Below are 21,326 nucleotides of genomic sequence, written 5' to 3' on the forward strand. Positions count from 1 at the left end.
AGGAAAGCCAAAGCCTGGGTTCACAGACTTCATGAGTCAAGGGCAGTTGTGCTTCAGAGAGATGGGGAGTTGAGGGCATCACCATCTTTCTTATTACCATAGTGATGAATTTAACAGCCTTAAAGAGCTATAACATTTTCTCACTTGCTCCAAAAGCAGCATGGAAAAAAAAATCACAAAATATCAGACTAATGAGAGGGAGAAAAAAGAGGCTGAAGAGAAGCCAATGAGGACTGAGAGCAGAATGCCTCCTGTGAGAAGGAACTTATCTCTTGGGGAATCAGTCTCCTCGACTCTCCACATTCATCCAACATTTGACTGCTGATCTCCTACTGCGTGTCAGGCCCTATGGAGCGGGTCCACAAAACAGCTTATTCCAGATCCCAAAGAGCTTACAGGCAAATGGAAACACAACTCCAACACATCACGACGAGGATGCTAATGAAGGTACACACAATGTCAATGGAAATGGAAGAGGGAGAAGACGGAAGCCTCCCCAGGATACGTGAAACGTAAGCTGAGCTGGAAGGATACGGAGGGCTCTTCAAGGAAGCTGGAAGAAGACATGAAGGAGGAGGCAGAAGAGGGGGGTGGGTGTTCTAGGCACTAGCAAAGACACAAAGGGAGGGCAACCACATTTTGGGGACCTAGAACGAGAAGCCTAGGTCTCTGACAGCAATGAAATCTAAGCCATGACAAAACTAATCTGTGGTGTTAGAAGTCAAAACAGTGGTTCCCCTTGGAGGCACAACCAGGGGGCGTTAATAACTAACAAAAGTCACAAGGAGGCTTCTGGGTTGCTGGTGATCTTCTGTTTACTGACCTGATACCTGGTATTTCCACCTTGTGAAAATTTACAGCGATGCACTCTTATGTTGTTTTCTGCACATAATATTGGACTTTGATAAAGAGTTTAAAACCGTGAGGGGCATATGAGTGGCAGAGTCGGTTAAGCATTTGTGTTCAGCTCACGTCATGACCCCAGGGTTCTGGGATCAAGTCCCATGTCAGGCTTCCTGCTCAGTGGGGAGTTTGCTTCTCCCTCCTCCTCTGTCCTTCCCCCCACTCGTGCTCTCTCTCTCTCTCAAATAAATAAATAAAATCCTTGAAAAAAGAAGTTTAAAACTGTGAAATACATAAAGCAGCACATTATAAGCCATGGAGTGTGGGAGGGCAGGATGCTTAGGAGACAAAGCATAATCAAGAGAGCGTAGGGGCGCCTAGATGGCTCAGTCAAACATCTGACTCAGGTCATGATCTCGGGCTTGTGAGATGGAGCCTGGTGCTGGGCTCTGTGCAGGGCGTGGAGCCTGCTTAAGATCCTCGCTTTCGGGGCGCCTCGGTGGTCAGTGGGTTAAAGTCTCTGCCTTTGGCTCGGGTCGTGATCCCAGAGTGCTGGGATCAAGTCCCGCATTGGGCTCTCTGCTCAGCAGGGAGCCTGCTTCCCCTCCTCTCTCTCTGCCTGCGTGTGATCTCTGTCTGTCAAATAAACAAAATCTTAAAAAATAATAAAATTTTTAAAAATTTTAAAAATAATTAAAAAAAGATTCTCGCTCTTCCTCTGATCTCCCCTCCAAAAAAGGTTGTGGGGGAGGGGGACGGAATGTAAACCAATAGCACTTTTTGCAGAAAAAATGTGGATCTGCTATCCACGAGGATACAACAATGTGCTAACCACCTTGACAAGAAAGTAAAACCACCCCTAATCTGACAGTGTATTAAGAACCTTAGAAAAATATCAGAGACCTAAAAAAATGTACAGAGTTAGTTTCCATGGATCAGAAGTATGTTACTGAGATGTCATCTCTTCCCAGATGGACCTATAAACTTGGCACAATTCTAATCGAAAGCCAAGAAGTTTAAAGTTTTTAATTTGATTTAAATTAAAATTAAGTTTAATCTAAAATTCATATGGAAAGGCAAATCACGGATACTAGCCACATAATTTTCTAAAAACAACAAAGTTGAGGGACTCATTATCTAAAGTCAAGGCTTATTACAAAGCATCAGTAATTAAGACAGCCAATAAACATCAATGGTGGAGCATGACAGAGATAAACAGACTCACACAGAGATGGTCAATTCAACAGAAGGTACTCGAACAATTAGACATCCATATGGACAAAAATGAAGCTCAACCCATACCTCTTACTGAAGAGATTAAAAAATTAACTAGACTTAAGATTCTGAAGGAAAAGGAAAAAACCTTTGTGACCTTCCTATAGGAAGCGATTTCTTAGATAAGATGATTCACAGGATAAAAATTGATGACCTGGACTTCATCAACATTAAAAACATCTGCTCTTTGAAAGACACCATTAAGAAAATGAAGTGAGAAGGTGTGGACTGGGAGAAAACATTTTCAAAGAAATAAAAATCTGATAAAGAACCTGTCTGTTGAACACCTGAAGAACTCTCGTAGGTCAGTACAAAAACAGACAACTGAATTTAAAAAGACAGAGACTTGAACTGACATTTCACCAAAGAAGGGAGATGGATAGAAATAAGCACATGAAAGGGTCCTCAACATCATTAGGCATAAAGGAACTGCACATTAAAACCACAATAAGAATGCACTAGATAGCTACTCCAATAGCTACCACACCAATCCTGATAATACCAAGTGCTGGAAGGGATATGGTGTAACTAGAACTCTCGTAATCAGTACTGAGATTACAAACATTCCAGCAACTTTGGAAACAGCTTGGCAGATTCTTATAAACTTATACATACAATTACCATCAACCCAGCAATCCCCCTCTTTGGTATTTACCCAAAGGAAATGAAAACTTGTGCTCACATGAAGATTTCTACGTGAATGTATTTTTCTATGGTTTTGTTTTTAAGGAATCTCTACATCCAACGTGGGGCTTGAACTTACAACCCCAAGATCAAGAGTCAGAAAGAGCCAGTCAGGCACCCCTCTGTGCAAATATTTATAAGAGCTATTCAAGATCATCAAAAAGTCGAGACACCGAGTGGTGAACAGAAAGACACAATGTTGTACATCTGTACAATGGGAGACTGTTCTGCACCAAAAGGAACTACACACACACACACACCCACACACACACCCACACACACAAAAAACCTGGACAGATCTCCGAAGCATTATATTAAGTGAAAAACACCAGAATCCAAAGGCCACGTGTTAACTCCATTCACATGACACTAGGGAAACGACAAAAACAAACTGGTAGGGACAGAAACAAACTGGTAGTTGCCAACGGCTGAGGGTAAAGGGAGGGGCCCAGCAACAAAGGGATGCTAGGGAACCTTCTGGGGGAGGAAAATAACCCCGATCTTCACTGTGGGCGGCTGGAAGACTTGAGCCCAAAAGGGTGAATTTTACTCGATGTAAATTATCCCCCCTTAATGTGACTTAAAACAAACACCCTTCAAGAAGTATACATCTTTTGACTCGATGATTCTACTCCAAGGGACTCGGTCTGCAGTAAGTCTCCCGAAGTACGCACAGCAGTCTTTTCACCAGTAGTGATGCACAAGGGAAGATGTGAATACCCTTATTCAGGAATGGTTAAGTAAACGAAGAGATCTCTTCTCTGGCTATTAGAAATTATGTCCATAAAAAGTATGAAATTTTGGGTAAACGTGTGTGGTATTAAGTGGAAAACCACATATAGCATACTATGATGATGGCATGACTGCAAACCATGAGAAACGAGCCGGACTTTCTCGAAAAAAAGAGTCAAAGCAGTTGACACGACATACACCATAATGTGGTTGGGGGCCAGATGACAGGCAGTATCTTTTTCTTTCTTCCATTGTGCGCCCAACTATCTTTCATAAGCAAGCACCACTTTCCCAAGACTGGGCTGTGAACACTGGTCTGTTGTTCAGCCACTTCTGCCTTCCCTTCTGCACCAGCTTCCCCAGGGGCTTGTAGGGACCTAAAGGAGGCTGGCAGCAAGGGCACAGAACAGTGTGGAACCTGGGTGCCCAGAGATAGGCATTTCCATTTTGCCGTCACCCCTAATTACCTGTGCAGCTTTGACCAGATTACTTAATGCCTTAAGAGCTTTTCTTCTTGCTAGTAAAAACAGGAATAATACTAAACATTTATTGATCACTTCCACTCACTCTTCCACGTAATCTTCACCACAGCCCTTATAATGCAGGGAATACACTGCCGTCGTGAAGATGGGGAAAGCGGTGTCCAGAGACGCTAAGTCACTAGCCCAAGGTCACTGAACAAGTAGGAACCAGAGAAGCCCCATTCAGGAGATCTCTTTCTTATTCACAAAGCTGGACTGGCCAATCATGTACAGAGAGAGGATGGGATAGGGGTGTGTGTGTGTGTGTGTGAGAGAGAGAGAGAGAGAGAGAGAGAAATGAAAGAATTCAATAAAATACTCAGTAGTTTCCAGGCACCGGGGTGGCTCAGTGGGCTAAAGCCTCTGCTTTTGGCTCAGGTCATGATCTCTGGGTCCTGGGATTGAGCCCTGCATCGGGCTCTCTGCTCGGCCGGGAGCCTGCTTCCCCCTCTCTCTCTGCCTGCCTCTCTGCCTACTTGTGATCTCTGCCTGTCAAAATAAATAAATAAAATATTAAAATACTTAGTAGTCTCTCAACTACTGGCTGCCAAGTCCAAGATAAATGTTTGTTAAATTGAAAGGTTGCATCTGAAACAGAAATAGCTCTATAAACAAAGAATGGCGCAGCCTAATAATAATAATTCTGTTTTCCCTGAACTGGACTCTTATTACGTAAGTGACCTTAACAAACTTGGCCCAGAGGCTGGGCTGCAGAGAATGAGTCCGGCCATGCTTATTCATTTGCCCAGGCTTTTGGGCTCCGATTTTGGAAGCAGGGACTCCACGGAGAATTCACATTAGAAATAATTTTCCTACAGTCCACCTGGACTATTTGGAAGGCTTAAGTTCTGTCTGCCATGTCTGGGGCAGAGAGCAAAGGTGGGACAGCAGATGGCTTTTTTTCAAGAAAGGACAGCTGCAGGATGGTGTGTGGCGTGGGAGAGAGAGTACACAAGCTTTTGAGCAAATGAGGCTGAGATCAAACCTGCTTTGCTCTGACATGCCTCTCTCAACCTTGGTTTCTCCATCCGCAACAAAAATGGAGGAAATCCTATTTTGCAGGGCTGAAGCTGGGTGTAGACAACATGTATTACAAAGCCCTTAGCACATAAAAGAGGGGCTACACAAAGGGTCTGCGGTTCTTACTCGAAGACTGGTACTAATTCCTGCATTTTCTCCCTTGGCCTTACTCTGCTGGATGTGGGAGGCTCCGCCACGGACACAGGGGCGACGAAGGACGGCACACAGGGAAGCTGAAAAAGGCCTTGAGTTAAAACCTCAAACCTCAATGAGATTCTACCGCACACCTAAAAGAATCGCTGAACCGAAAAAGACCGACCACATCAAATACTGAGGGGGATGTGGAGTCACACGCCGCCACAAGCCACATAAGATGATACGTGTGCTCTGGAAAACAGTCTGGCAGTTTCTTAAAAGGTTCAACATCCACCAGATGACCCAGCAAGTCCACTCCCAGCTACAGAAACAAAAGAAACAAAAGCGAACATCTACGCAAACACTTGAATGCACACATTCAGAGCAGCTCTGTTTGCAATAGGCCAGAACGACCAGATATCGCAAAACCACCCAAACACCCAGCCACACACGGACAGATAAACAAGTCGCGGTCTGTCCATGCAATGGAAGGATGGAGACACTCGACAGCACAGGTAAGTCTCAAAGTCACTGCGCTCAGTGAAAGAAACCAGGCCAAAAAGGTATGTATGCTGAATATAGACAATTTTAGCAAATGCAAACTCAGGTACAGAGACAGCAAGCTAATTAGGGGCTGCCAGGGGTGAGGAGGAGTAGGAAGAGGAGGGAGAAATGACAAAGGTGAACCCATGCTCCCTGGGGAGAGAAGGATATGTTCGTTATCTTGATCATGGGCTGTGTGTGTGTTGTGTGTGTGTGTATCTCACAGGTGGTGTGGAAACGTGTCAAATTTCTTAAATTGTACACTTTCAATATGTCTAGTTTGTTATACATCTGTTTTATTTATATATATATATATACATATGTATGTATATGTGTGTGTATATATATATCTCCTCAATAAAGCTGTTGCATTTAAGGAAGACTTGGTTTGCTCACAAAGTCTCAATTACAAGAAATAACACAAACAGACCCCGTGTCCGTCATGTGGGAGGAAACACAGCTCGGACATGTTCTTTTGTCCGGGGCATCAACGCACAGCAGCGAGGGGCCCCATCCTTCCGCTCTCAACCTGTCTTTCTGACCTGGGGCAAGTTACTCAGTCCTTCCAGGGCAGCTTCTGCTTCACAAAAAGGAGATAACAGAATACTGACAGAATACGGACAAAATGGGGCTGTAGAGAGGATGACACATAGCCGTGGCACCCAGCTCCCCACCTGCACCTAGTGAACAGTTAAAAATGACAATGACCATCAATCAGTATTCTCATGGAGTTGCAAATCCCTGACCCGTCTGTAATTCAGAAGCATTCAATCTTATCTTTGCTCCGTAGGATCATGGGCAATGTTTATTCTACTTTCTGCTCATCTGCATTTTCTATACTTTTAGATTGAACATATTCTCTTTTTAGAAAAAAAAAAAAATTAAGGGGGGGCGGAGAACCTAGATCTATTTATGTAGCTACATTTCTTTCCACATCTTAGAGTAAAGACAATATATTTAAAAGCCAGTTTCCATTAAATGCCATAGAGGTCAGCTGCGAGATGAAAATGTCAGGGATTGGGGGGAAGGGAAATGTGCCCGACTCAGCAGCAAGAAATCGGGCATCGGGCCAAGGTCGCGATTCACTTAACTTTTCCTGGTTCTTTGCTCAGACCTGCATCAAACTCACCACAAGGTCTGTTTCCTCCTTCAAACCCTCATTCCTGCACTTGCTCAGGTGACCTCACCTTCTTCGTCACCAACAGGACTCGCCACCCCATCTATTCCCAGGGGCATCCTCCTGGCCTCTCTGATCTCCCTGTCCCCAAAGAAGGAGAGATCCTCCCGCCCCCAGGAAACGCAGCCCCTGCATCCTGCCCTCTCTGGAGAATTTGTTCCACCAGTCACTCTCTCCTCTGGTTCCTTCCTGTGTACCTAAAAGCACACTCATGACCCACTTTGCAGAACTCTTCCTATGACCCAGCTATGCGGCTAATCTCACTTGTTTCTGTCTCTTTCCTAAGACGGCAGATTTACGTCCTCGATTTCCTCTCCTCAGTTCCTTATCATCAGACGTCTCCATGTGACCCCTAGAGAGTAATTTTCAGACCCTGTCTCCCTCAATTACAATTACGTGTTCTCTGTCCTGGCTGCACTGTAGGTTCCTCTAGAGAGCTTCACCAACACTAATGCCTGGGGCTGCTGATCAAACTGCGCTGACCTGCAGCCCAGCTGTCAGGGTTTTTAAAGGTCCCCAGATGAGCGTCATGTGCTACCACGGTTAAGAACCAATCCCATGGTCGCTGCAGGCCTTGCTCTTGGGGTCTGTGGGACAATCCAGAACTCTTTCGAGCCCCCCTGCCCTGTCTGGCACACAGCCCCACAGACAACACTCTCCACCCCCTGCCCCACTCTGTGGAGCTTTACTTGGATGACTGGCAAACATACCCCACACTTGATTTCTCTCTGGAGCTTTCCTCCCAGGTCTGCGCCAAAACCCAAAAGCGTCTGCCATCACCCAGAATTCAGCTCATCTGAAGGTACAGCACCTTTTATCCTCAGATCAACCACCCCCCAGGCTTCTCATTTTGACAACGGGTCTCTCTCATGCCTTCTCCAGAAACCTTAGAAATAACTTTTTCATCTTCTCTGGTTCCCCAACCGCACCGGCCAGTCCCAAACTCTCAACTCTCTCATTGCTGTGTTGAGCCAGAGCCCCTGGGCAATGCTACACACGATTTCCCACCTTCCTCCCGGCCACCTGCCTGCACTTCCCCGGGAGGTGTGACCGTGACCCAGTGTACTCCAGCTGTTCCAGGGAGGCAACCCACACAGGCGGGAGGCCACACTATGTGGAAAGCAGCCATCTGCGGACTACAGGTGTGTGGCAGGAGTAATGAGTGGCTAGGGGGACAGTCCCCAAGCCATGAATCTTCAATTCCATCCAGGTCCCTGAGGCAAACTGTCTACCTATTCTGTGGGGACCAAGCTGTCAAACGGGCCAGAGAGGACTTTTCCAGGGTGGAGAAGTCAGCAGGGAATTTGTCCTCAGCAGCAAAGACCTGGAGGTGCGGGAAGAGAGAAAGGGGTGCAGGGCCCTCCCCCAGAAGAGCAAAAGCACCGGAGGGAGCATGTGCTTGGTGCACGGAGAAGGACGGGCGGGTGAGCACACACGCAGTCAGAGCTAGGCACCGCAGCCCGCTCTGGTGGGGTCAGCCCTCTTCCATCACATCACTCACAATCCCAACAGCTCTCTACTATACCTTCCAATCTCACTAACATCTCAGCGCAAACACCTAAATCCGGGAAGCATGAAGGGCTACAGGACTGGTTCATTGTCCGTGTCGAGCTGTGGGAGCGGGAGCAGGAGCAGAGAGAAGTTGGGCAGGCCACGGCAATGGCTACTGGGAGGACCCGTGCGGCCAGGCCTGAGAGCCAGTCTGGCGGACCTGGGGCTCTGTGAGACGGTGAAGAGGAGGCCGGAGTTCACGAAACGGGGAAGTGGGAACAGAGATGGCAGACCAGGCCTTCCTGACTTTGAGAAAATGAACAAACTGGCTCCTCGAGTGAAGACAAACTTGCCACTTTGTTTACGTCTAACATCTGGCCCAAGACAGCATGGGGACCGGGCAGCAGAGGACGCGGTTTCTCTGTCATCATCGGGGACTACAAAGTGTGGCAGAGGAGGAGCGTCACTCAAGAGATCAAGTAGAGGGCACCTGGGTGGCTCAGTGGGTTAAGCCTCTGCCTTCGGCTCAGGTCATGATCCCAGGGTCCTGGGATCGAGTCCCGCATCGGGCTCTCTGCTCAGCAGGGAGCCTGCTTCCTCCTCTCTCTCTACCTGCCTCTCTGCCTACTTGTGATCTCTGTCAAATAAATAAATAAAATCTTAAAAAGAAAAGAAAAGAAAAGAAAAGAAATCAAGTATAGGCTGCCAGGGGCACTTGGGTGGCACAGTGAGGCCTCTGGCTCTTGGTTTCGGCTCAGGTCGGGATCTCAGGGTTGGGATCTCGAGCCCCGAGTTGGGCTCCACGTTCTGCTCCTCAAGGACTCCGTTCAGATTCTCTTTCCCTCTCCCGCCCCTCCCACCTCTCTCACTCTCTCTACCAAATAAATAAATAAATCTTTAGAAAAAGAAAAAGAATAGGCTTCCATCTCCCCTGCCGACCTCCAGCTTGTCCCTGGGTCCCCCTCCCTACTTCTACCCCATGGTAAGGTGGCCCGATGGAAAAGCCGTTGGGAGCAGGGAAAGCTTTTCTAGGCACCAGCTCAAAAGAAGCTGTGTTTGGCACACGAATGAGTGTGCACGGTAGAGTTCACGGTCATGATGGCCAAACAGAAAGGCAGCGGAGACGGTGTCCTGCTGGGAGCGACAGAAGACAGGCTAGAACGGGCAAGTCCAAAAACAAACACACTAGTGGTTACTAAACCCAGAAAGTGACTCAGAGGAAAGACGCAGCACCTGAAGTTTGGAAGGCATCCCACAGCGGGTCTTGTCCTCGCTCCCGCCCAGTGCAGGGAGCGCTCCTCTGGCGTCCCCACCACGTGTGCCGGCGGCCCCCACACATATTCACCACCCCATCCAGCAGTCCACTCCACGGCCAAGCAGAGATCATTGTTAGAAAATTCTTCCTTACCTCGAACTCGAATCTGCTTCCCTCCAGCTATCCTAGCACACCCCCAACCCCAGAACATCCAGAGAAGTCTAGTCCCTCCTTTGTGATGATGTCTGAGGTCAGATGTACTTTTTCCTTGGTGTCTCTCCTCCTGGTCGACGTCTAACTGACTCCTCCTAAGACGTAAGTTTCCAAGCCCAGCACCATCCACTCACTCACCATCCTCTGTTCTCTCACTGTCAACGTGCCTCTTAGACACAGCCCCCACTCTCCCCCCCATCCCAGGCATATGCAGCTCCCGGGTCAGGGTTTGACCTCACAGAGGAAAGCAGGGCTGGGACTAGGCTCTTGCATGTGGCGCTGAAGCCTCTGATGGGCTCACATGAAGCCCGTCAGTCCCCATATCCATTCCATAGTGACTTGCTTACACACAGCGACCATAGCCAGGCATGACCAGCGAGAAGAGTAGCCTCAAGAATGCCCCAACAGGGGGTGCCTCAGTGGCTCAGTTGGTTAAGTGTCTGCTTTCTGCTTGGGTCATGATCCCAGGGTCCTGGGATTGAGTGCTGTGTCAGCCTCCCCGCTTGGTGGGGAGCCTGCTTCTCCCTCTCCCCCGCTCATGCTCTCTCTCTCAAATAAATAAATAAAATCTTAAAAAAAAAAAAAAAGACTGCCCCAACAGGACAGTGCCAGGGAGGGCATGAAATGCTGGTTCCCGGGAACCGGAGAAAAGCTGATGTCCCATTCGGCTGCCTTAAGGAACAGGGACGGAAGCCGCCCAAATGTGAGCTGGCCTACTTGTTCGGAGGCGACACACAGCTCTCTCCAGTACACGGTGCTCACACACAAGGGCGTCCTGGAATCCATGTGCCATCCCAGGGGCATTTCCAGAGAGGATGCAAGCACTGGCTTTAAATGACTGGTTTGGGAAGCTCAAGGCCAATTTAATGAAAAGGAATGCTCACCGAACATGTAGTTATTGATACAGCCCATGGGCCTCCGTCTCCAGCCACCCACTCCCTTGTTGCTGGAAAAGACCCACCATCTGAAAAAGTGTCTCACCATAGCGCTGTGGGCAGAACCACCGAATTATGAATAAGGAGGAGCAGAGTTCCCATTTTACAGAGAGGGAAGCCACGGGCAAAGATTAGCATGCTCGCTCAAAGGGCTGGGCTCCACCAGCGTTCCAACGATGGGATGACACTAGAGCTCTCCCTGGGAAGTCCTGAGGGCGGACAGAGTCACGTGGTAACCATTCCCTGATAAACAAGAAACTCTTAGTGCCAGAGAAACAGCAGCACATGCAGCTGTGTTCCCCCGGGACCATGTCAGGCCTCCTCGTGTGGGAAACTGCAATGGTTCCTTAGATGAGGACTTGCTGTCCTTGGAAGCACACGCCTCCCACTCCCGTGCTCCTCTGGGACACAGCATCAGCAGGCACTCTTACGCCAAGGTGAAGTACTCCAGTCGCAGAGCCAGGGGAGTGGGTGCAGTCCCAGCTCCGGCTCTGTCATTTCTAGCTGGAAAAACCTTGAGAAATGCTCAACCTTCCTAGGCTTGTTTCTTCGTCAGAAGGGGACAGTAAAACCACATTCAAAGGACGTAGTAAAATAAGCCCTTTGAGGTACTTGGCACGAAGCCTGGCTCTCACAGAGCACGGAACCAATGGTTATCAATAACATCATCAGCAGGGGAGACCAAGAGGCAGAGAGAGCCAGGGGACATCCCGAAGCAGAAGGATGCTGTGATTCGGTCAGTAGGTCCTCAGGGGCCAGCTCTGTGCTCTGCTGGTCCCGCGGTTGTCAGGCGAGCACCTGCCTTCATAGGGACAGGAGCTGGGGCTCAGTCATCCAGGCATCCTCACAGCACCGAGCACGGTGTCCTGCACACAGGAAGTACTTCGCAAATCTTCAGCAGTAGGAATAAAACACTGCACACTGCCCTTTCGGGCAAGCACTGGGAGAGAAAACACATTTGAGGGAGGAAATGAGGATGGAAAGGGGCCGACCTGACCAGCCGGCAGGCTGACCACACGGTGGATCTGAGCTTGGGGACCACCGAGTCTGAATTCGAACGCGACACATCAAGGAAACGGAGGTTAGTTCTGTGACTGGCTTCCCCAATCATGCCGAAATTCGAGTCTATTTCTGTCACTTTATGACAATAATCATGTTCCCATTAGTTGTTTTTCCTGCTTCCATCCATACTTTGCAATGAACATTTTTCTTTTTAAAATCTGTTCTGTGACTAAACCTAAGGAGGGCAAAAGTGTAGTATTTCTTTCCTTGGGGAAAAGAAATCTTGGCCTGTGAGTCAGGACTGAGACATTCCCTTCGAGCCCAAGCCCAACAACATGCAACAGATCTGGTCTTGATGTGGACTTTCCAGGAGAGTCCAATCCAAATATTAGAAGAGAAATGTCTGGAATGTATGAAGCTGAACCACACGAAGTTGCTCTTTTTTTAGCAGAAACTATTAGTAGTCAAGTATCAAATACCACTGATCATCAAATATCAGTAACTTCATATGGTTCCTGCTAATGCTTACAAAGTCGTTGTTACTACCTTCTGCTGGAGCAAACCCCCGAGGACAGGGACTTTCCCCCATCTTTCTTTTGTTCTTCCCACTGCCCCTGCCACAGAACACTCACTAGATGCTCAAGAGACACTTGCTGAGTGGGAAAGTAGTACTACCTCAGTTCTCTTGAACGGATACGTATGAAGCACTGTGAAGGACGCGGAGGCAGCCCGGTCCCACAGGAAGCTGGAGGGGCTTGGAGCCAGGCGAACCTGCAGGTGCCTGAACTTAGAAGCATAATGGTATCTGTGAGGACAAAGCCTCTGTTTGCTCCCCAAGTGTGTGTGTGTTTTTTTTTAAGTTTTTATTTATTTATTTGACAGAGAGAGATGACAAGTAGGCAGAGAGGCAGGTAGAGAGAGAGAGAGAGGAGGAAGCAGGCTCCCTGCTGAGCAGAGAGCCCGATGCGGGGCTTGATCCCAGGACCCTGAGATCATGACCTAAGATGAAGGCAGAGGCTTAACCCACTGAGCCACCCAGGAGCCCTGCTCCCCAAATGTTTAACGAGGGCCTGTTATATGCCAAGCAATGTGCTGGGTGCTAGGGAAATGCAGTAGTGAGAAAAGAGATGGGGTCCCTGCCTTCAGGGGGCTTACTGTCTCTAAGGGGAGGGAGACATTACTCAATGAGTAGCCCAAATACAAAGAAAACAGTAACTAAAGTAAACGTGACCAAAGGCCTGGTGCTCTGACTGCATCAGGAAGCTCCATCGGGCTTCCCTGACACGCAAACACGTAAGTGGAGGTCTGAAATATCTGCAGTAGGCAGATTATTAGACACTCAAAGAAAAGCAGGTTTGCGGGTAAAAAGAGAGGGATTAAGAGGTAAAGCAAAGACTTTCAGGGCAGTGAGGGGTTCTATGTGATACAATCATGGAGGTTACATGGTCTAAACCCATGGGATGTGCAATACCAAGAGTGAACCCAAAAGTCAACTGTGGACTTCAGTAGATACCGATGTGTCAACGCTGGCTCAAGGACTGGAACAAATATACCTCTCTGGTGGGGACGCTGGTGGTGGGGGAGGGGCCGTGGGGCTAGAATGGGGATACAGGTAGGAGGCCTATGGAAACTCTGCATTTTCTGCCCTATTTTGCTATGAACCTAAATCTGCTCTTACATAAAATAAAGTTTATTAATGAAAAAGTTAAAGACAGACAGACAAGCAGGAATACAGGGGAGGGGTACAGCAAACAGAAAACAACAGGAGCACCGGGCCCTACCTGAATCAGAGTACAAGAGTCCAGGTGACTGTCAAGGTCATTCTGCCTGGAATGCAGACGGCAGGGGTGGAGGCTTAGGGAGAGACCAGAGCCAGAAGAACCCAAGAATCCGTCCTTGTCTCTTTTCCTCTTTCTCAACAGACATTTAAAGCAGTGAGGAGCCCGTAACTTGAAATGAAAAAGTGACATCCTAACCTCAGTCATGGAGTGGGCCTCCTGTCCTCTCCCCAGGATGATTCTCCCCTGCTGTCATTAGCCAAGTGAGTCCAAGGATGTGAACACCCTCAAAACAGGTACTACAGGCTTCTGCTGGAGGACCCAAAGAGACAAAAGCTCCCATCCCCACCTGGATGGAGTTGTAACAGTGTGTTCCCACCCCGTGTCAACAAGCAGCTGTTGGCAGGGTGGCTGATACCCAAAGTGCAGTTCACAGGCACCAGGCAGAACGAGGAAATAGCGCCTCAGGGATCAAAACAGTGACATGATTCAAAAATGCACAGGAGACCGCAAGGACCTGCAAACTAGAAAGCCAAGGAGAATCTTCACCACCTCAGGCAAAAAAGCCACCTGGGCTCAGGCAGATCACCTGCACACCTGCACGCATGGTCCCTGAGGCTTCCCTGGGCCACAGTGAGGCGCCAGACTTCCAGGTGTTTCACCAAGACACTGAGCCAGAGGAAGAACACAAACACCACACGCTGGGGAGGGAACAAGCCCCCCCAACCTGGGGTACAGTCTGCCAGCCGAAGCAGCTCACATGTGCTGATGGAGAACCAGGCTGTGAGGACAAGGAACAGGACAGGGAGTTCCTTCAGGTGACACTGAGTGTCGGGGATAGCTACCTTCTCCGAGAAGTACATACGTTTCTCAAACCATGCTTGGAAAAACCACACAAATCTAAGGTTTAAAAGAAATTGGGCAAATGAGGGGCAAAAGAAACAAAAACAGAACCCCCAAAATCCACTCTGTAGGAGGCTGGGATAGAGGAAAGAGCAGAGTGGAAACCTCTCAGAGCTGTGTCTGACTCCAGGCATGGGGAATTTCCTACCCTCTACAGGGATCAGTTGCAGCCTGACCCTGGCAGGAGGCTCAAGAGTGAACAGCAAAACCAAGGGCTCTGAGCAAAGGCGGAGGGACCACAGCCAGTCCTACCGGGAAAGGAGCCCCGACCAGCACAACGGAGGACATCCTAGAGATCCTGCCTCCAATCCCACCTCCCTGCACTTTCCCGATGAGTGCTCTGATGCCCAGAGCTGTCAGCTGGCCTTCATGGAGCCAGTAAGCAGCACAAGAGGCTGAGCTTGATCCCATGACGTTACTCAAAGTTGGATCCTCCCTGCTCTGCATGGCACTGTCACTATTTCCCAAAGCACCAGGCACCAGCTAACAGTCAGGGCACGGGCTTTAAAATCAACCAGATCGGGTTCAACGTCTGGCTCTGCCTCTTACTAACAGTAAGTTTCACGAATTCTTGTGCTACTCAGTTTCCTTTCCGGTCAGCTGGGGACGGCCACCAGCACCACCAACCCTGACGGACTGCTTGAGCCTCAGAGAGAACATGTGCAGAACACCTGGAGTGTAGATGAGGGCAGAGCAAGGGCAGCAATGATTCTGCTTCTAGGGGTCCGCAGAATTTGGATTCCTGCAGAAAGTCTTGCCAGAGTGCCCAGCAATTCCGGGGCTGTGTCTCCATTCTAGATTATAATGTTCTCACCAGCAAAGGCATCAAGTGACCCAACCCAGGCCACAGACTTTTTACTCAGCATACTTTGTTTGCTTTGAGACTGATTCATCCACCTATTTCTGGGAGGAGGACATATAATGCTTTAAAAATTTAACACACAGTGCAAGCTCAGAGAATCAATATTCAAACAAAGTCTGCCGAAGGCTGTTCAGGATAAAGGCTGGGGGCCTAGAAGCTGAAGACAGAAGAGGAATGTGCTGGGTCCCACGCATCTTACTTCCTGTCTAACTGGAGAAAGCAGACCCTAGGACCACGTGTAGCCAGGATGTTCCCGGCCAAGCTCAAATTTACAGGTCACCTCTTTAACCAAAAACAACCACAAAGGGGTGAGTGACAACTTGGAACACAGAGCTCCTGGGCCACCCCTCCCCCATCCCCCCCAGGCCAAGGGCAGGCCCAGCTCAGGGAGAACAGGAAAGCAACCCTCATTCCAGTCTGAACCACTTATCATCACACTTCTATCTACACAATTCCAGAAGAAACAACCTAGAGTTAACTTCTAGAAAGTCCTGGGAGGGGTGCCTGGATGGCTCAGTGGGTTAAAGCCTCTGCCTTTGGCTCAGGTAGTGATCCCAGAGTCCTGGGATTGAGACCCACATCGAGCCCCACATCGGGATCTCTGCTCTGTGGGGAGCCTGCTTCCTCCGCTCTCTCTGCATGCCTCTCCGCCTACCTGTGATCTCTGCCAAATAAATAACTAAAATCTTAAAAAAAAAAAAAAAAAAAAAAAAAAAAAGAGTTGTAGAAAGTCCTGGGAGAGCAGTAAAAGCGGTAATGAGGAAATTATTATTCTGACCAAGAAAGGTTCGAGTATAGTTTCTAGGTAAACATAAGAAATTAGGAGCAGTAGTATTCCTTTATCCAACCTAGCCAGATAGAAGACTGGAAAAAATGCCTGCATTGAGGACAGAAGCCTCCCTTAACTGTGGACGCTTTTTAAATGGCCTATCACAGCAATGTGACCCGCTGCACGGCAAAGACTTGTACGGGTAGAATCCGGGTCCTTATCCTAAATGGAATCCTAACTAGAAATAGTTCCCTTCTTTTTGCTGAAAGAACAGCTTTCCAAGAAATATAAAGCAAGCCACAGAGGTGGGATTTAAGGTCAGGCATGTGAACATTCCATAGCCCTAAATCCCACAAGCTGATAACATTCTATCCCAGAAAAACCTGGGCGAGAATGAAACCAGAACAAAGAGGCTCTTGTGAGGTGCTTAAGCCTGCTATCAGCTCATCTCCAAGGGCTCAGGGTCACACTCTGCTGGGGGGTGGGATGGGGGCACAGATGGCTGTCCAGCCAGCTCTGGCCCTCATGACCCTGCTCTCCAGGCACAGCTTCCGTCATGCTCAGTCTGCAGGACTGAGTGGAAGGGCCTTTAATCTGAACCTGCACCAATCAGCAGGCAGAAGAAAACTCGGTAAACAAAGTCCGAAATGCTTAGCTCTTAAAGAAAAAAAACCCAAAACAAAAAAACTCTCAAAATCTAATTATCTTTCAAAATCTAAGTATCATGGAAACAACTGATAGCTGAGATTCGCTTCAAATAACGGAAGAGAGAATGGTGAGGAACATAAATGAAACAAGACTGGCTAGCAGTTGGTCACTGTCAAAGACAGACAACAGTCGCATGGGTTTAATTTCACTGTTCTCTCTACTTTCGTATGTTTGAGATGTTTCATTCTAAGTAAAAAAAAAAAAAAAATCATACAAAAGCAATGTGAAAATGTAGGTAAATATAAAAATTAAAAACCAGTGAAGAAAACAAAAACCACACACAGTCCTATAACCAGAGAGAATTACTGTCAACATTTCTATTTGCTTCCAATCTTTTCCACATTCTTTCTTGTTTCCAAAATAATGTCGTCTGCCTATACTGTTTTGTGACTTGCTCTCCATTCCTCTCTTACTTTATCTTGAGAATTATTCAAGTCTTTAACTGTCCTTTAAGAGTATGATTGTCACATAGTCTTTCGTCAAAAGGTAAGCCAAAATCTATTTCCAGTATTTGACTTTTGTAAGTAAGGGTGTGGTGAACCAGAGGATGACATTTCTAATATAGGTGATTCCAAGTTAAGAAAGAAATTTCTGGGGGCACCTGGGTTGCTCAGTGGGTTGGGGCCTCTGCCTTTGGCTCGGGTCGTGGTTCCAGGGTCCTGGGATTGAGTCCTGCATTGGGCCCTCTGCTCAGCGGGGAGCCTGCTTCCTACTCTCTCTCTGCCTGCTTCTCTGCCTACTTGTGATCTCTGTCTGTCAAATAAATAAGTAAAATCTTTTTAAAAAGAAAGAAAGGAAGGAAGGAAGGAAGGAAGAAAGAAATTAATTAATTAATTAATTAATTTCTGGATATGTCCCCAAACATAATCCGACAGCATACAGGCAAAGGAATAGTAAGGAAGAAGCTGCTGGCTCCCAGATTAGATCACTGTGAGCACTTACTAACTTTTCAGGTACCTGCTATTGCCAAGGCCATGGTGGGAGGAAATGATAACAGACATAAAACTGAAACATGGTCATGAAGTGCCTCTCAGGCAAAACTTCACAAACCAGATCCACCTAAGGAGTTCAAGACATCTGCCAGCATCTCTGAAAGGCTCAACTCTTGAAATACTAAGTTTCCAAAGGCAAGGAGATTTGCAGAGGCCTGGGGTGGTACAGGAAGGCTCTGTAGGCAAAGGAAAGGATCCAGCGGCTTCTCAGAGACCCCTCAGAGACCCCCCCCACCAACACTCAATCATGCCAAGCCAATGACGCTAACAGAACTAAGAAAACTGACATCGCTTAGTCCTATCATTGCGTTCTTTCCCTGGAGCCTTAAAGATGATTTCTTCCCTCCAAAAAAAGAAAATCCACAAAATCCTCAGGATGGGGAGATGAGAGGGATCTTGTTTCCCTGCCCTGTTTGTCCCTGCCAAGAAGTCGATTTGGCAGAATATCTGGGAAGACAATACCTCATACCATCAGTCAGAGTGCCAGTCAAAGATGTAATTTTTCTTTCTGAAGCAAATCCATAAGTGGCCCATTTTGTGACACATGGTAACGACTGAGAGCTGACCACGTTCTAGCTACGCTCCGTCTGGCCTTCCTGGACTCCCGTGAAGCAACGGGAGCCTCTGAATCAGACTGTGGGCTCTGGCCAGCAGCCAGGAAGGGTCACACTGCAGCCGTCCTGCACAGGGATCCACAGTGAGACCTTCTCTAGAAGCGGCCCAAGGACGCAGTGAATACAACAGCGCTGCAGTGGGACCGGGAAGAGGACTGCAGGAGACCAGGGTTTCTTCCCGTTTCCTTCCCTTGACCCCTCCCTGTCTACCATTTCCGTTTTTTATTTCAGAAAGGACAACCGTGGCTCTCTTAGGATGGAGTAGAGAAAAAGTCAGGCTGTCACAACCTGAACACACACGAATAGCAGCCTCTCCAAACTGAGTTCCATCCAGTCCTCTTTCCCAACCCTCCCCAAACACAGGGGTCCCAAGGATTGCCCTAAGGCTGCTGAGCCACCAAAATGCTCAAGAGCATCATCATTTACACGTGCTCTATGATGACTACTACGGAAAAATTATAAAAGTATGTGCGGGGATAGCAAATTCACAAATGATTTTTTTAAATCTTTTGTTGTTGTTACAGAGTTGTTTTGACTGTAGAAAATTAGCTTAAGAAAAGGTTATTACCTAACAGGACTTGGGGAGGGGAGGGAGAAAAAGGAACTCATGCATTGTTGGTGGGAATAGAAATTGGTGTAGTCCCTGGAAAATCAGAGGGAGGTTCCTCAAAAAATTAAAAACATTAATACCATATGATCCAGTAATTCCACTACTGGGTATTTACACAAAGAAAATGAAAACAGATGAAAATATCTGTGTCCCCCCATGTTTTACTGCAGCATTATTTACAATAGCCAAGACATGGGAAAAACTGAAGTGTCCATCAGCAGACAAATATTTAGATACATACACACACACACACACACACACACACACTGGAGTGTTACTCAGCTATAAAAAAAGAATGAGATCTTGCCATTTGTGACAACAGGGATGGACCTAGAGGGTATTACACCAAGTAAAATATGTCAGAGAAAGACAAATTACCATATGATTTTACTTATATAGAATCTAAAAAACGAAATGAACACACAAACAAAAAGCAGAAAATAGACCCATAAATACAGAGAACAAACTAATGATTGCCAGAGGAGTGGGCAGTTTGGGGGAAGGGGATGGCCAAAAAGGTGCAGAGGAGAGGGAGATACAGGCTTCCAGTTCTGGAAAGAAGAACCTCCGGATAAAAGTTCCGGCGTAGGGAATGAAGTCAGTAGTGCTATTACAGTGTTGTACGGTGGAGGACGGTACCTGCCCAGTGATGAGCACAACGACACAATGCACACACTTACGAGCCACTATGTTGTACACCTGAAACTAAAGTAACACCATGTGCCAACTCTACTCCAATTAAAAAAAAAAAAAGTTATTACCAACATTCCATTTATATATTTCACTGAGATTGGAACCTCTCAAAGCATGAGTTCATTTCTGACCTAAGTCCATGTCCTCCCTCTGGATTCATATATCACAGAAAAAGCTGGTGGGGAAAAACAAACAAACAGAAAGGAAACCTAAGACGACATGCAATTCTCCTCTTCAGCGGATTCCCTCACACAGCGATCTTTAAAAACTGGGCCAGAAAGCTCAACAAGCTTCTATGCACAGGGCTTGAACTTTACCTTTTTCCCCTGAAAAGAAGCAGAAGAGCTAAAATATAAACACAGAGCAGCTGTCTTCTGGCAAAGACAGCACCCCATTGCGCAGAGCCACACCCTGACACCGAGACATGCACCAACCCTGGCCCATCCCTGAGCCCCAGCCAACGGAACTGCTCCGCATCTTCCCACGGGCCCCTGAGCTCACCCTCTGATGGAAGAATGGACAGGAACCGCAGGCTGGGGTGGCTCCAAATCTGCCAACCTCCTGCTGGCAGTGCCAACACCCGCCCACACGTAGTGATGGCACCAGCAAGAAAAGTTACCTTGCAGACAGCTGCCTGGAGAACGGCATCAAAGCCCCCCTCGGGCGCGTCGCGGTTCCGGGACACCCGCTGTTTGCGGACCTCCTCGTTGAAGCTGTCCACTCTGTCTGTAAGAGGCAGCAGATGGCGGAACCCAAAGGATGGGACGCAGTTTGGGAATAACTTGTAACTGGAGAGAAAGAAAAGGAGAGTCACTTTCTAGCACTGTAAGTAAATCCTGAACGACCAAGCACTCTGTGTTCACGGAGCGCCTCGAGCAGCCCTAGTCAGTATTCCCCGCTCCTACGGTGCGCCCCCGGGACAGGCAGCATGGAGTGGACAAAGAGAAACAACATGGTTCTTGCTCTACAAACATCAAGGCCTAAGCTACAGGCAAGTCGGCATATCCAGGTTGCTCAGGGAACGGAATGGAAAAACGGTTCGAAAGAAGTAGCAATAATCATGGTTACTCCACATGGGGGAGCCCTGCCGCGGGCCTTGAAAGATGCAGGGGACCCATGGCACAGGCACCATGGCCCAGGCAGCACAGCAAGGAAGGCTCTTCTGGGCCAGGGATGGTGGGCAAAGCCAAGTGAGAGCAGCCTGAGTGGGGGTCTGCTTTGAAGCCAGCTTCCCACATCCCCTCTGCTGCCGCCGTGTGCCAAAACATCGCAGAACCCCTTTGTGCCGACCCACGCAGAGACACCACGACATCCCGGTGCATGAGCACGTCAATGGAACAGGAGTGAATGCATTCTTTCCGCTACTGCACGTGTTGGTAAATAGTGTAGTGATAAACGATCAGCTCTTCTAAATGCAGCAGAAATCCTTCAGAAACAAACCATCTGCAAATGGAAGGTTAGCTCTGGCAGCTGGGGAAGAGGCAAGCACGGCATCTCGATGGCAGGTGGGCACTGCCTCTTTCTCCCACAAGACTGGACAGTCTCATCTGCAGTCTGCAGTAGAGATCCCC

General features: G+C 48.0%; 1 protein-coding gene across 2 annotated transcripts in view; it reads right to left on the reverse strand.

Moving 5' to 3' along the window:
• ITGB5 (integrin subunit beta 5) overlaps nucleotides 1-21,326 on the reverse strand; it is a 113,547-nt gene that overhangs the window by 48,833 nt on the left and 43,388 nt on the right. For both annotated transcript variants that reach the window (XM_059162928.1, XM_059162927.1), the window contains exon 5: nucleotides 20,375-20,543. In XM_059162928.1, the coding sequence (XP_059018911.1) occupies nucleotides 20,375-20,543 (169 nt within the window). The remainder of the gene's footprint in view (nucleotides 1-20,374; nucleotides 20,544-21,326) is intronic.

This window comes from Mustela lutreola, chromosome 2, assembly GCF_030435805.1.
Source record: "Mustela lutreola isolate mMusLut2 chromosome 2, mMusLut2.pri, whole genome shotgun sequence".
Taxonomy (NCBI): domain Eukaryota; kingdom Metazoa; phylum Chordata; class Mammalia; order Carnivora; family Mustelidae; genus Mustela; species Mustela lutreola.